This window comes from Dermatophagoides farinae, chromosome 9 (genome assembly GCF_024713945.1).
Source record: "Dermatophagoides farinae isolate YC_2012a chromosome 9, ASM2471394v1, whole genome shotgun sequence".
NCBI lineage: Eukaryota > Metazoa > Arthropoda > Arachnida > Sarcoptiformes > Pyroglyphidae > Dermatophagoides > Dermatophagoides farinae.
Genome location: NC_134685.1, coordinates 1,086,201 through 1,102,373, shown reverse-complemented (window position 1 = coordinate 1,102,373; position 16,173 = coordinate 1,086,201). Strand labels below are relative to the sequence as shown.

Below are 16,173 nucleotides of genomic sequence, written 5' to 3'. Positions count from 1 at the left end.
TAATTTGATTATTATTCGAAAATAGTTTTCGGAAACAATACTTTATTTGGTAGAAAAAAAAATCATCGTAAACTTTGACGAGTATATTCGAGGTTATTCTCGATATTTCTTGAATATTCTGTGATATAATAAAAAAAATTTTTTTTTATTGTTCAAATTATTTTTTATTATTATTATTACTTTGACCCGAATGTTAACAAACCGGATATTATGTTGTTCGAGATTATTTTTTCAATCTAATGTATTGATTTTTTGTACTCGACAACGATCATTTTCAACCATATTATCATGGAATCGAATATCTAAAAATAATCGCTTTAAAATTATACAAAATAGATTGATTCGATACGAAAATAAATCCTATTTATTATTGCCAAAATGTTCGATCCATACGACACCAAGACGATACAATCCGATCATATCGGTGATAGCACGACAAGTGTTGAAAGTTGCCACAATGTTTACAGCCAGGTAAGAAAAAAAAATCGAATTTTTTTCTCCGCCACATCATTGATTGGATCCATTTTTTTTTAATTTTCAGAGCAATACGAAAATGGTATCAAAATCTACCGAAAGAAAGAAGGAAAATTGTATTCGCATGGTTGGCTAAACATAAATTAAAATTCCTATCACTATTCATTTTGTTATCGTTGTCATTATTGTACTATTATGAATCCCATCTACAGGAAACACCCATTACTCAACGAAAACGTTTCATTGCATTCACACCTGAACAATTTCGTCTATTGAATCGTATTGAATTGGAAACAAAATTGAATGAATTTTCCAATCGTCTATTACCTGGTGATCATTCAACAACAAGACGTGTAGCAAAAGTTGTCAAACAACTAATTGAAGCCAATCGTGATATCAAACATATTGATGAACATGATTGGACCGTATCGGTTATTGATGATCCAAAAATAATGAATGCATTTGTATTACCATCGGGTAATATATTCGTTTTTAGTGGTCTATTATCATTCTGTGATAATGATCATCAATTGGGTATTATTCTGGCTCATGAAATATCGCATGCAATTCTAGCACATGGAATTGAATTAGCTAGCCATGCACATATTGTTGATCTTTTATTCATTGGTCTATTAGGATTTGTGTGGATGTTTTTTCCAACTGATACTATTGCTGCAATTGGATCATTCATATCAAAATTGGTGATGAATATAATGATGGAAACACCATATAGTAAAATGTTGGAAACGGAAGCCGATGAAGTAGGAATAAATTTAGCTGCAAAATCTTGTTTCGATATACGTGAAGCAAGTGTATTCTGGTCAAAAATGGCCTTCATGGAACAATCAACAATGATGGAAATGTTTGGTCAACCAGAATCACCAGTTAATCTGGATTTCTTGAATACACATCCATCACATAAGGAACGATCAAAAAATCTAGATAGCTTAGTTGATGATGCCATATTATGTCGTTCAAAAAGTGGTTGTCCACCGTTACCACATATGGATCCAAGAATTCGTGCCAGAATTTCTGATCAACAAAAAATGAACGAAACATTTCGTAAAGAACTACAAGGAATATTTCATATTAAAGATTTAGAATAGACATCCAACAACAACAACAACAAAAAAACCTATCCTTGAATTGATTATTGATTAATTAATTAATTTTGATTTTTGATAATTAAAAAAATTTTATTTTTCCTGATATTCGATTGATGACTTACGTGTACAATAGAAAAATTTCAATATTACAGCCATTTTACATCATTTAATGACAGCGCCATCGCACATACTGCTAGTGCGTGTACGTTTTTTTTTTTTTTTTTTTTTTTTTTTGAATCTAGCCAATCAAAAAATGCCACATACATTCAATAGCCAATCAAAATGAGACACGGCAGTATTTGTTGCTTATATAAATAGCTTTGCCTCATGTATTCACACAATCATTCAATTCAATTTTTTTTTATTTGTAATTCGTATGTTTCAAATATCGTTTAAAAAAATTTCAAGTTTCAATTTTTTGGCCACGAAATTTGTTATAATCATCATCAAAATCGACTGAAATTTTTTGATTCTTTTTCTTTTTGAACTTTTTTTTTTAAATTTCATCCGATATTACATCTCTCTGTGAATATTCTGTTTTCTGTTTGTTTGTTTTTTTTTTGATGAATATGATTAATATGAGAAATATACGTCATCCAATGGCCAATATATTTTTGTTGTATTTGGCCATTACTTTTGTCTGTAATGTTTTGGCCAAAGATGATAAACAAGATGTTGGTACAGTTATTGGTATTGATTTAGGTAAGTTTTGAATGGTGAAATGTTTGATTTTTTTTTGTTTCCAATGATAAATAATGATCCAATTATTAATATAGGTACAACATATTCATGTGTGGGTGTATTTAAAAATGGCCGAGTGGAAATCATTCCAAATGATCAGGGTAATCGTATCACACCATCATATGTGGCATTCACTGCTGAAGGTGAACGTTTAATTGGTGATGCGGCTAAAAATCAATTGACCAGTAATCCAGAGAACACTGTGTTCGATGTTAAACGTTTGATTGGTCGTGAATGGGGTGATTCAACTGTACAATCTGATATTAAATTTTTCCCATTCAAAGGTGAGTTGAATGCTATAAAAGGAAATGTAATGCTGACGTGTCTTTTATCGTTGTTGTTTGTAGTGGTTGAAAAGAATGCCAAACCTCATATTAAAGTTGAAACTGGATCTGGCACAAAAGTTTTTGCACCGGAAGAAATCAGTGCAATGGTATTGACTAAAATGAAGGAAACGGCTGAAGCATATCTGGGCAAGAAGGTCACACATGCAGTCGTTACAGTTCCAGCCTATTTCAATGATGCTCAACGTCAAGCCACAAAAGATGCCGGTACGATTGCTGGATTGAATGTAATGCGAATCATCAACGAGCCTACTGCCGCTGCCATTGCTTACGGTTTGGACAAAAAAGAAGGTGAAAAAAATATCCTTGTGTTCGATCTTGGTGGTGGTACTTTTGATGTATCTTTGCTCACTATCGATAATGGCGTGTTCGAAGTAGTCGCTACAAATGGTGATACTCATCTTGGTGGTGAAGATTTTGATCAACGAGTAATGGAACATTTCATCAAATTGTACAAGAAAAAGACCGGCAAAGATATTCGAAGTGATAACCGAGCCGTCCAGAAATTGAGACGTGAAGTTGAAAAAGCCAAACGTACACTCAGTGGTGCCCATCAAGCTCGAATTGAAATCGAATCAATGTTCGAAGGTGAAGACTTTAGTGAAGTTCTTACTCGTGCCAAGTTTGAAGAATTGAACATGGACTTTGTTCCGATCAACATTGAAACCTGTACAAAAAGTATTGGAAGATTCAGATTTGCAAAAGAAAGATATCGATGAAATCGTATTGGTTGGCGGTTCTACTCGAATTCCGAAAATCCAACAATTAGTCAAAGAATTCTTCAATGGAAAAGAACCAACCCGTGGCATTAATCCCGATGAAGCTGTAGCTTATGGCGCTGCCGTCCAAGCTGGTGTGTTGTCTGGTGAAGAGAACACTGGTGAATTGGTATTGTTGGATGTTAATCCTTTGACCATGGGTATCGAAACTGTTGGTGGTGTCATGACTAAATTGATTCCAAGAAACACTGTGATTCCAACCAAAAAATCGCAAATTTTCTCGACTGCCTCAGATAATCAACATACTGTCACGATCCAAGTATACGAAGGTGAACGACCAATGACCAAAGATAACCATTTGTTGGGCAAATTTGATTTGACTGGTATTCCACCTGCTCCTCGTGGTGTTCCACAAATTGAAGTCACATTCGAAATCGATGTAAATGGTATTCTCAAAGTGACGGCCGAAGATAAAGGAACTGGTAACAAGGAAAAAATTACCATCACCAACGATCACAATCGATTAACACCGGAAGATATTGAACGAATGATCAAAGAGGCAGAAAAATTTTCCGATGAAGACAAAAAGATCAAAGAACGTGTTGAAGCTAAAAATGAATTGGAATCATATGCATATTCATTGAAAAACCAAATGGGTGATAAAGAAAAATTGGGTGGAAAACTGAATGATGATGATAAATCAACAATGGAAAAAGCTATTGATGAAGCAATCAAATGGTTAGATTCGAATAGTGAAGCTGATGTTGAAGAATTTAAAGCACAGAAAAAACAATTGGAAGATACTGTACAACCGATTATTGCTAAATTATATGCAAGCAGCGGTGGTGGTGATGCTGCTGGTGGTGAAGAACCAAGACCGGATGCAAGCGATAAAGATGAACTTTAAGCTTTCTTGGTGCCCATATTAGATGTGTTGTAAATATTTTTTTTTATTGTATTTGTATAAAACAATTTCTACCATTAAATGATGATGATGATGATAATTATTATTATTATAATTGTTTAATTTTAATTTATTATAATTCAGATTAAAATTTCTTAAAAATAAATTTCCAAATAAACCAAACGTAGATAAATTTTGTAACAATCTTTATGAATGGTAATGAATCGAACATGTGTGTGATAATAATTAAATGTGATTCATGTGCATATTTTTTTTTTTTATCATAATCATCATATGGCATGAATTCATTGAATTTGATTTGAAAATTTTTCAAGAAAAATTTAAAAATGCTGACCAAACTGTCATCGATTCGTTATTATACGAATATATTGGGAAAATCACGATCATCATTTTCATTATCCGATACGTTTAATATAAGATCATATTCAAAAATTATTTCAATTGAACAATGTAATCTTGTTGCATCATTATCAACATTATCATCATCATCATCACCGCTTTCACCGATAAATGGTAGCCTAATAAATCGTTATCGATTTTTGTCATCATCATCATCATCATCATCGAATTTTAATAATAATAATAATAAAGATTCACATCCACAACAACAACAGCAGCAGCAACAATCACAAGGTGATGAAGAAGCAGAAAAAGAAAAACAACGTAAACGACAGAAAAAATTCACTAAATATACATTACTTGGAATGTTGATCACATTTTCTGGTTCAGCATTATATGCATTCTTTACATGGGGTGCACCAAAACGTGATGAAGATGGTAATGTTATTCCAGATGAATTTAGTGAATTACCGTTTGTTATACAATATGCATCAAGAGCATGGAATACATTGACACATTATGAAAAGATTATTAAAGAACCATCACGGGAATTATTATTGCCACCACCATTACCGCATCCATATTATCAGCCGCCATATACATTGGTACTAGAAATGACCGGTGTTCTTGTGAATCCAGAATGGACATATAAAACAGGATGGCGTTTTAAAAAACGACCTATGGTCGATTATTTTCTACATAAATTGGCTACATCAACTAATTTTGAGATTGTCATCTATACCCATGAACAGGGTATGACTGCATTTCCATTATTGAATAGTTTGGATCCAAATGGTTATATTATGTATCGATTATTTCGTGATTCTACCCGTTATGAAGATGGTATACATATAAAAGATTTAAATCGTTTAAATCGTGATCTAAAAAAAGTCATCCATATCGATTGGGATTCGAAAACATGTCAATTGAATCGTGATAATTGTTTAACATTACCGAAATGGAAAGGAAAAACAGATGATCGTACATTATATGATCTGGCAGATTTTTTAATGGCCATAGCTAATGAAAAAGTGGATGATGTACGTGATGTAATACGTTATTATACACAATTCGATAATCCATTGGAAGTGTTTCGTGAAAATCAACGTAAACTAGCCGAACAGGAAAAAGAGAAAGAAGCACAAAAACAACAGAATGCACCTGTTTATAAATCATTTTTGATGAATGTATTAAAATCAAAATGATCATCAAAAACAATCATCAATTTGTAATGCAAAAGAAAATAATAAATAAATAAAATTCATGCAATTTTTTTTTTATTCAAAAAGTTTTTCTATACAGTATATTTAATGAATTTGCATAATAATAATGATAATGGTAAAAAAAAATTGAAGTAAAATTTTTTTTTTTTTGATTTATAATAATTTCTCTGGTGATCAAAATTGATTCATTCGTCGTCGTCATCATCATCATCATCATCACCAATGTTCAATGAATTCATCTGATTACCAATGATAGCATCGACATTACCATTTAATTTCGGTTCATTTACATCATGATCATCATCATCAATAAAATCATTACATTGTAACATTTCTTCAATTAGATTACGTTCTTGGCTGGCAATGGTGGCATAATGACAAGCTGAAATTGTTTGTTTTTTTTGATTAAAATATTTTTCCGTTTTCAATGCATTTTGATAATTTGGAAATAAATTCGGATATTCAATTGGATCGGCTAATGCTTGTACGGATCGATCATTTTTTACTTTTGGATTATCTTTCCAAAGTTTAAGCACACGTGATACTTGTGATGGAACATATGAACGTGCAAAAAATGCAGCTTCTGGTAATCGATTCGTTTCAATCAATATTTCCAATGCTTTTTGTACATCACCCAATATAAATGAACATAAAAAGGCAACATTATGTACACTATTTTCATGTGACATTTCATTTAGCTTTTTAACCATTGAAACATTGCCCGATGATGTGGCTAACAATAACAGTGCCGAATAATCCTGTGCATTACTGAAACATTGTTGAGCTAATTCAAATTCACATAATGATGTTGCCAATTTGGCCAATTGTTTCCATTTCATATCATTTTGTGCTTCGACAGCTAATTCATAAGCAATTTTTGTATCTTTCAATTGTAATGCTAAATCGAATCGATGTTCAGGATCAGTGGATACGGCCAATGCCTGTCCTTTATAGCCTTGTTTTTCTAGAAAATGTGCTACACGAGTACGTTGTTCTTTCGGTATTGATGGTAGAATTTTATCTGCAGTTTCAAAATCATCTCGCATTACGGCCGTTTGATATTCCAATACCGGTAATAATAAACAATACGAAACTACATTCAGCTCTTTATCGCCCAAATAAAGACGATTTTCACGTGAAATATAGCCGAGTAAATACATTGGTCTAGTGTGTGTATTTGGGGGGTGGTAAAGAAAAATGAGAATTTAACAAAAATTCATCAAAATTGTATTCAACATACCTGTCCATATGGGCAATGGTAACGATTTCACCGCCGACAAAATAATTCAATCGATTCACATTATTCGTATAGATAAAACAATCACCAACCCATAGTCCGGTTTTAACAGCCTCTGAAATATCACCAATAACATCGAATGCATCTTCAATACCATCTTCGGTAATTGTATCGGATTTTTTTTCACGAGCTGTTACCACAGCATCAGCATTATAATGTAAAATATAAAATGAATCCTCTGAACATATGGCCACCAATTCACCATTTTCAGACCAATAAACATTTTTCGGTTGAATTTCAATACGTCTAATTAATTCCAATGAATCCCATTCATAAAACGATAGACCTAGTGGTGATTTTATGCCAAGCATAAATCCACCGAAAATTCCATCAGCACTATAGTCCGGTTTAAATGATTGTCGTTCTTTAAAGTTTTTAAATATTTTTATAGTCGAATTATTCTCACGAACAGCATATTCCGATGAATCCTGTGCCCAAACAAATTCCTGGGCTGAACCAAAACTTTTGTTTCGTAATGTCAATGCCGTATAGATAATGTATTCACCATCACCACATACAACAACAAAACGACCATTTGAATTATGTGAAATTGTTTGTGGATATATTTCACAACTGCCCATATCTTTAACACTTAAAGGAAGAATATTACCATCTTTAATCTCTTCCGAATCGGTTATTGTTCGAATATTTGCTTGTTGTAATTCGGAATGTTTTGCCCATACAATTTTACCCGAACTATCCATAGACATGGCTGGTTCTTCTCGGCCTAGTTTTATCACTAAACTACCGATATCATAACCAATGGCCACAGTATTCGAGCCTTTCAAACAGGAAATTGTCCATGCACGTTCTAGGCCATAGTTTAATGTATTCTCCAAACGATAAGTGTTTAAATGCCATACACGTACAGTACCATCTTCGGAACCACTCATAAAAATCGGTAACTCTGGATGAAATGAAACGGCAACAACATTTTGTATATGGCCATCCAATGTTTGAACACAAGTTTTTGTTTGATAATCCCAGATTTTCACCAAACGATCATCGGCACCAGAAATCAGATATGGTTTATCACTACTATGACAATAATCCACACAGTTGACACCTTTTTCATGACCATCCAATGTAAAATTGGCTGAATTTGAACCCAATTGCCATACTTTGACCGTACGATCTAATGATGCACTAGCAAATGTATTATTATCTTTGGGATTGATAACAATCTGCATTACATAATGTGTATGGCCTTCGAATACCTGTGTACAGGCCCAATTTTTCTCCCAATTCCATAATTTGATGAGCATGTCATCACTTGATGTCAATATATATGGTTGTGATGGATGTACGACAATCGAACGTATATAATCAGAATGAGCATCGAATGTATATACTTTTTCCAATGTATTATAATTATATACTCGTACTTGCATATCATCGGCACCGGTGACGATCCAATTTTTAGTTGGTATGAATTTCGAAGCACGTACCGGCACATCACAAATTTCAAATGATTTCAATAGCTGTGATGTTTCATAATTCCAAATATGAACCTGGCCACTGTATAGGCCACATAATAGCCATGGTTCAACTGGATGTAGATCCACACATTTTACACGATCCGAATGGGCCAATAATTTACGACGAACATCTAATTTTAATGGCTAATGAATAATTTGAATAGAGAATAGAATTTATTGCCATTTAATATTGTAAAATAAAAATAAAAATTATCATTTCAATCAAAACTTACCATTTCAATAATGAATTCTGGTCAGTTAGAATCCGAATGAAAAAAAACCAATCCAAATCTATTGACCAAATAAAATTCTGTATATCATCAACAACTGATGACAGTGTGTGTGTGTTTTGTGTGACGTGACGTGTTCAAAATGAATAGCCAAAAAAAAAAAAAACATACGAAAGCCATTTCGACTCTTGCATATTGATATGATGAAAATAGTCGTCCATTTAATTCAAAGAATATGAATACAGATATTTTGACCAAAAAAAAAATCACAGATTTCCACAACCCAATCATTCATGAACTAAAGTAATGAAAGAATCCTTAGAAATATCCTTTATCGTGAATGTTCTTTTTTTTTGATTCAAAAAAATCAATTCTACATTCACTACAGAACATCAACAACAACAACAACAACAAAAAAGTTAAAAGTGAAAAAAAATGAAAATCTTATTTCAAACTATTCAATTTTTGGAAGAAAAAAAAAGAATTTGCACCCACAACAATTCGCGATTGAGCGACCGGATTCGTATACAATCGAATGAAATCAATCAATCACTGAACAAAGTGGAAAAAAAATAAGTTTCATTCATTCACTCACACATTCAATTTTCATTCTGTCATGGCTGTTTTTCAAATGTTTCACATTTCGATTACAAAAAAAAAACAAAAATTCGCGAATGACCAAAAAATGACAGAATTTAAAACTGGAAATCATTTTTTTTCTATTTCCGTTTAAAAAAAATTTCCCGTTCACCCAATGTTTGATTCTGATGAAATGTCATCATTGTGAACATTTTAAACAAATCTCGAATACACATAGAATTATTATCGATGAGTATATCGAAGAATTCTAAAATTAGTTTGCAAACAGCAAAAAAAAAAAATTCTCGAAAATCGTTGAAATAAAACAATAAAATAAACAGAGAACGATATGTGCCAATGATGATGATGATGATCAATATTCAATTTTAATGATTTGTAATAACAACGAAAAAAAAGAAAATTTTCAATTTAAATCAACAACAACAACAACAACAAAAAACGCTCATCAGGAAAATTTTTTCTTGTTTTTTTTTTCTTCATTTTCATTCATTCATTCATTCATTCATACACAACAAACGTGATAATGTGTCGTTTTTGTTATCTTCATTGTTGTCGCCAACAACAACAACGACAACAACAGAGACAATTATCAAAATGAACGAAATTGATTCGATTCATATTGTTGTTATAGCCAATCGAATGACAATGATCAATGAATATGGTAATGATGATGTTGAAATGATGTGAATTTTTTTTTTTTTTTTGGTTCAAAAACAGAAAACAGAAATTTAAAGAATAAAAATGATCAAAATCAAATTAGATCATCAAAGAATAATAATAACAATAATAATCATGTGATGATGATAATGAAATGTAATCAATTCATATTGTTTTTTTGTTGTTGTTGTTGTTGATGATGATGGTTGACAATTGGAATTCTGTATTTTGTTGTTATTCGTTGACACACACACACATTTATATTAAATTAATTGATCACTACATGAAATAAATGTCTATGTGTTGTTTTTTTTCTGTGTGTGTGTGTGTCTGGAATATTCATTCATTATATTCTTGTGTATGTTCACTAATTAACTAATAATACTTTCTATCATCATTTATGTGTTTGTTCAAAGGTTTTGTTTTGTATGTGTGTGTGTGTTTGTGTGTGTATGGCATTAAAAACAGGAAATAGGATTGAAATAACATTGTTGATAACGTATCTGTCGTTTATGTTGACCGGAAAGCAATGCCTGATGGATCATCCAATTTGGTGGTAATTTTTTTCTTTCCAACATGTTGAATAATCTATTTAATATGATATGATTGGTACCATCAACATCTAGTTCATTGTTTACCATTGAGTCCTATTTTTTTTTTTTTTTTTGAATTTTTTTCGAATGTTGGTAGGGGGTTTCCATATAAAACGTACAAAATTAATCATTTTTCCATTATATTAAAGGATTAATTCTGGATTTAAAAGAATTCAATTCATAAAAATATTTACCATATTGGATCGTAATGATGTTGCAAATGGTGATGTATTTGATGGTGATGTTAATCTAGCCATTTGATCAATAATATCTGATTGATCAGATTGAAATTTTTCCGAACTGGCTGATGATTGTTGTTGTTGTTGACCAATAATAGCTGCAGCATCAATCGATTGTAATTTGATTGATAAAATAATTGTTGATAATAGCCAAATGATTGTCATTGTCGATGTTATTGTCATGGTAATCTTTGTTGAATGTTGTTGTTGATTATTCATTGCCATTCTATTTGAATCATATGCAATGGAATGAATGAAAAAAAAGAGATAAAGAAGAAAAAGAGGAAGAAAAAGTGAAGAGAGATAAATACAAAAAAAAACACAAAATGTTTACGAAAATTCAATGTCATCAAATTGTTTTCTTTTTCATATTTATCGCTTGCTTATCATTCAATAAGATTTCATTTCATCAAGCTTAACACACACACACACACATAGCTTTGACCTTATCATTGAAATTGAAATTGAAATTGAACATTGCGAGAGAAAGCTATCTATCAGTTAATCTTCCTATGTGCTACAAGTAATTCATTTGAAAAACAAACAAAAAACAAAAACAGAATTAAGAAAAAAATATGCGAATAAAATGAAATCAATAAATCCATATTTAAGCTTTCCGCTTTTGTTTTCCTTAATTTATTATCGATTAATGTTCAATTATTGAGAATTATTGGATATGAATGAATGAATTTGGCAATCTCACACACACACTGATACCCTAAAAAAAAGTTGGCTTACCTGACTGGCTTTTTTTTCTTTTGGCGCTGTTGTTGTTTGTTCGAGATCTGTTGATGATTTTCAACGGGGAAAAATTTTTTTGAACGTTTTCGTTGATGATGATGATGAATTCTGTTGTTGTTAATTCATGAAGAAGAAAGTTTTTTTTTTTTTTTGGATTTCCAATTTTCGAAAATATTCTTACTCCCTATTCAATTCAGCTGTCGTTGTTGTTACAAGAGAGATTGATTTTCATCAAAATCGTATCGTATTGAATTGGTTTTTTTCAATGATTTGATCATGCAAAACAGATGAACATCCGTTTATATACGACTGTTACAACAACAACAACGACGACGACGACGACGACAAAAATGGTAGAAAAAGAAAAAATTGGTCAAACTTGTAATTGTAATAACGAATATAGAGATTTTGAACGCACACACACACAAAAACGCAATTGAGCATGTGTCGTCATGAATTTTTTTTTTGCTATATTCATCACACACACACACATTCATTTATTCCGATAACAAAGAAAAAGAAAACCATTTCAATTTGCACATAAATATGCATCATCTGTAATTGTGACAAAATTTCATTTCATTTCATATCATTCTTTATCTCGAATATTCTTATTTCCATTTGGTCATTTTTTATATTCTGAAAAATCTTTTCTCTCTCTCTCTCTCTCTCTCTCTCTCTCTCTCTCTCTCTCTCTCTCTCTCTCTCTCTCTCTCTCTCTCTCTCTCTCTCTCTCTCTCTCTCTCCATCTTCAGCGTTCTTCAACAACAGTATAAGACATGAATGGCCATTTGTTTGAGATTTCATAAGAAAAAAAAAAGATAAATTATCCATTTTAGTGGAAAACAGGAAAAAAAAATTCACGTCCATTTTTTTTTCGCCGAAAAAAACGTCATTTGTGAATAATGACGGATGTTGTCATTCATTGTAACTATTTTGCATTTTTTTTCATTATTATTATTATTATTACACAAATCAATCAAAACAGTCAAATTTGAATTCTAAATTTAAATTTTAAAAACATGCCAACCATTGTGATGTTAATGGTTGATTGAACTAGAATCTAGTTACTATAGAGAATAAAATGTCATATGGCGAAAAAAAACTGATGAAATAATGTGAAATGACCAAAAAAATGGATCAATTTACCATGTGTATGTGTGTGTGACAATCCAGCAAAAAAAAAGAAGATAATTGCCTAGAGAAATGTAAAGAAAAAAAAGATGTCCACAAATAATAATCATCATCATCATCATCAAACACACACAGAGTGAGAGAGAAATCTTAAAATTTCAACTACGCACACAGAAAAACATTTCCTTCCTAAAAACATTATCACACAATACACTGTTATAAAGATAACCGAATTTTTTTTTTGGTTCTATGAAAAACAACAACAACAATGACAACAACAACAAAAAATATACATCACACATTGTTACGTCCTCATCACTTGTCACAGTCATTCAGTCAGTCAGTCATTTTGTGTACACTAGAAAATCATTATTATTATCTTTTGCTTTCTATTTGGTTAATTTTTTTTTGTTGTTGTTGTCCACTTGTTTGTCCATCAAAATGAAATAACTACAATGGACTACTAGATAGAACATCCAACAACAACAACAACAACAACAACAACAACGACAACAACGACAACAACTTGGCAAATAGTAAAAGAAACAGAAGCAAGAGAGAGAGAGAGAGAGAGAGAGAGGAAAAAAAAATCAAATTAGTTTCCGATTCTAGGCTATAGCTTAATTCTCTAGAATCGTCTTGTGTGTGGATAAAAACACATTATCATCATCATCATCATCATCAACTATGACATTATATCAACAACAATAATTTTAACTGGATTATCATCATCATCGACATTATTTTGTTGTTGTTGTTGTTCACTCTGTGTGTGCGAGTGTGTCTTATGATTATGGCCATTTGCTGAAAACAAAACAAAAAAAAAAAGAGAATGAGAATGAGAAAAAAATTCTGTACAATAATGTGTAACAATTATTTAATTTAATTTTTTTTTGGCATTTTTTTTATATTCATTTAATTTTATTATCATCATTATTGATTGTTCCGGTGGTGATAGTGGTGGTGGTCATAGTCTTTGTAGTTGTCATTTCAACAACAATATCGATATTCGACCATCGAATCAAACGATACAATATTATTAGATGTACTAGATGTAATATGATACTACTCCATATGGTACTTGGATATATATTCCATACTAATTCGATTAGGCCCAGCATGCAAATGCTAAATTTGTATGTAAATTACAAGAAAAAAAAGAAGATGAAAAAGAAAGAAAGAAAAACATTCCAATTACAATCAAATCAAATCAAATCGATATATATATAAAGAGTGAATCAAAAACAGCGAATTATTCTTTTCTATTTTTTTGCATTCATTAATTAATTGATTGATTAATTTAATTCGTGTATTGAATTGATTCTATTCTATTTGATTCTCTTGTGTGTGTGTGTGTGTGTGTGTATGGTGTAAATTTTCTCAACTTACTTGGTCATTGAATGACTAGATCCATTTGATGTTGTCCATAAAAGAAATGGTAATGAATGATAATACCAAATGTAAAATTGATAATGTAATGAACGTGCAAATACGATACCAATGAAATTCGAAATAAACATTGTCATTAGAATGTCTGTGTGTGTGTATATATGTCGTTTAAAATGAACAACAATAATAACAAAGAAAAAAAAAGTCATGAATATAATAAAAAAAAAGATAAAGAAAAAGTTTGTTTGTTTTTTCTGTTTTACTCACGTTGTCCAAATTTTTGTTTTGTTCCATTATCCGGATGTTGATCATGATGATGAAAGTTTTGACGCTGTTTTTGTTGTCGTTGTTGTTGTTGTTGTTGTTGTTGATGTTCATTCATTTCATTGTTATCGAAGTTATTTTTATTGAATGAAAAAAATTTTTTTTTAATCAAATTCATCCATCGTTGATGAAATATGATGAACAAAATGGTTATATGTAATATAAGTAAAATCGAATGAAATCCTTTGTGAATGAAAATCTGTTCCGACATGAAACGATAGTTGACAGTCCATTTATGTAGAAATATCCGACCTAAATTGAATGAATTTTTTATATAGGAAATTGGATATGTCACAATGAATGGAACGGCTAATATGATCTGATCATATCGTGTGTGTGTGTGTGTGTGTGTGTGTGTGAAAAAGAAAAAACAAAAATTCAAAGGAAAATTTTGTTTAAAACAAAAAAAAAAATTCGTTATCATTCTAGTTTGATTCTACCTGAACCAATGCACAGATCATCAGATTTTTTATAACATTCCATGTGTTTAGATATTCATTGTATAATAGAAATAAACCGGGAGCAAAAAGTAAAATGTTCATTTTGATCGATACGGCTAAACTAAATAGTTTTTTTTTTTTTGATGGAAAAGAGGAAATTTAGTTTTTTTTTTTTGGATTCAGGTAATTAAAAAAAAAAACAAGCAAACGAGAAAAAAACCATTATTCATCATGATCATTATTTAAATGGAAAAAAAAACAAAAACATACGAATACAGTATCGATCCACGTATCCATTTATGGCCACTAGTGAATGATAATAATGATAGATATAGTAATAATATGGCCACAGTATCATTGAATAATCGTAAAACATATATTGAATGTACACGATATGATGTAAGACACATGAATAACAATACATATGGTGGTGCCATTGAATATTGGCGATATAATCGAAATACAATGAATAATGTGATCAAATATAATGATGCAAATATATATTGTGCACGATAAATATTATGGCCATAATCAGTTAGCCAATATAATAATGTATAAACATAAATATGGCCAGCCGGATAAACAATTGGTCCGGTAGCACCAGTTATTTGTGAATAATCACGTGTACCATTTAGAAAACATTCAACTTGTTGCATATATGTTGACCAATCAATTTCAGTATCTGTAATGAAAAAAAGGGTAAATTATAAAATGATAATTGTGTAGAGTAATGTAATAAAAAAGATCATCATCTTACATCGAACTCTTTGAATGATGATTACATTTAAAAAAATTTCAAACAATAAAAGTAACAATGAAACAATTGGATAACATTGTTGTTCATGAAAAATTTTAAATGTAAAAATTTTTTTCTGAATAAAATCCTGTAATTCATTGGCCAAATGTTTTATATTCGAAATGAATGATTGTCCCATCATCATCATCATATGATTATTATTGTTATGACGATTTATAGATGATGATGACGATGACGATGATGATGATGATTTATTTCGAATCGGACCCATTATTAATCAGCAGGTGATGATGTAAATTATAAATTATGAATGAATTCGAATGAAAAATTTTGAATTGAGAATCACAATATAACACACACACACCACAAATGTAAACAAGCAATCAGCTGATTGTGTCCGTGTATACAAAACTCCACGTTGGA

The 16,173-nt window shown here is 30.9% G+C and overlaps 6 protein-coding genes across 6 annotated transcripts; 3 read left to right on the top strand and 3 right to left on the bottom strand.

The window, feature by feature from the left end:
• Nucleotides 1-1,682, top strand: LOC124497623 (metalloendopeptidase OMA1, mitochondrial). Its single transcript, XM_047061291.2, has 2 exons — nt 1-471; nt 542-1,682. The coding sequence occupies exons 1-2, from the start codon at nt 191-193 to the stop codon at nt 1,578-1,580; spliced, it is 1,320 nt and encodes a 439-aa protein (XP_046917247.2). The 5' UTR covers nt 1-190; the 3' UTR covers nt 1,581-1,682.
• A 161-nt stretch (nt 1,683-1,843) lies between these two features.
• Nucleotides 1,844-4,471, top strand: LOC124497619 (endoplasmic reticulum chaperone BiP). Its single transcript, XM_047061285.2, is given in 4 exon segments — nt 1,844-2,282; nt 2,357-2,605; nt 2,669-3,306; nt 3,308-4,471. Coding segments are annotated over 4 exon segments (2,010 nt in total). The 5' UTR covers nt 1,844-2,143; the 3' UTR covers nt 4,292-4,471.
• An 81-nt stretch (nt 4,472-4,552) lies between these two features.
• Nucleotides 4,553-5,936, top strand: LOC124497624 (mitochondrial import inner membrane translocase subunit TIM50-A). The gene has a single exon (XM_047061292.2). The coding sequence runs from the start codon at nt 4,636-4,638 to the stop codon at nt 5,851-5,853; it is 1,218 nt and encodes a 405-aa protein (XP_046917248.2). The 5' UTR covers nt 4,553-4,635; the 3' UTR covers nt 5,854-5,936.
• On the bottom strand, nt 5,909-9,042 carry beta'COP (coatomer subunit beta'). Its single transcript, XM_047061281.2, has 3 exons — nt 8,880-9,042; nt 7,112-8,790; nt 5,909-7,035 (listed from the first exon to the last, which is right to left on the bottom strand). The coding sequence occupies exons 1-3, from the start codon at nt 8,880-8,882 to the stop codon at nt 6,057-6,059; spliced, it is 2,661 nt and encodes an 886-aa protein (XP_046917237.2). The 5' UTR covers nt 8,883-9,042; the 3' UTR covers nt 5,909-6,056.
• A 770-nt stretch (nt 9,043-9,812) lies between these two features.
• Nucleotides 9,813-11,991, bottom strand: AstC (Allatostatin C). The gene is made up of 3 exons (XM_075734362.1): nt 11,704-11,991; nt 10,921-11,191; nt 9,813-10,780 (listed from the first exon to the last, which is right to left on the bottom strand). The coding sequence occupies exons 2-3, from the start codon at nt 11,188-11,190 to the stop codon at nt 10,592-10,594; spliced, it is 459 nt and encodes a 152-aa protein (XP_075590477.1). The 5' UTR covers nt 11,191; nt 11,704-11,991; the 3' UTR covers nt 9,813-10,591.
• A 1,708-nt stretch (nt 11,992-13,699) lies between these two features.
• On the bottom strand, nt 13,700-16,145 carry Alg3 (Alg3, alpha-1,3- mannosyltransferase). The gene is made up of 6 exons (XM_075734359.1): nt 15,751-16,145; nt 15,264-15,675; nt 14,994-15,114; nt 14,497-14,872; nt 14,230-14,374; nt 13,700-13,968 (listed from the first exon to the last, which is right to left on the bottom strand). Exons 1-6 carry the CDS (start codon nt 16,019-16,021, stop codon nt 13,752-13,754), a joined length of 1,542 nt encoding a protein of 513 aa, XP_075590474.1. The 5' UTR covers nt 16,022-16,145; the 3' UTR covers nt 13,700-13,751.
• Between the last annotated feature and the right edge of the window lie 28 nt (nt 16,146-16,173).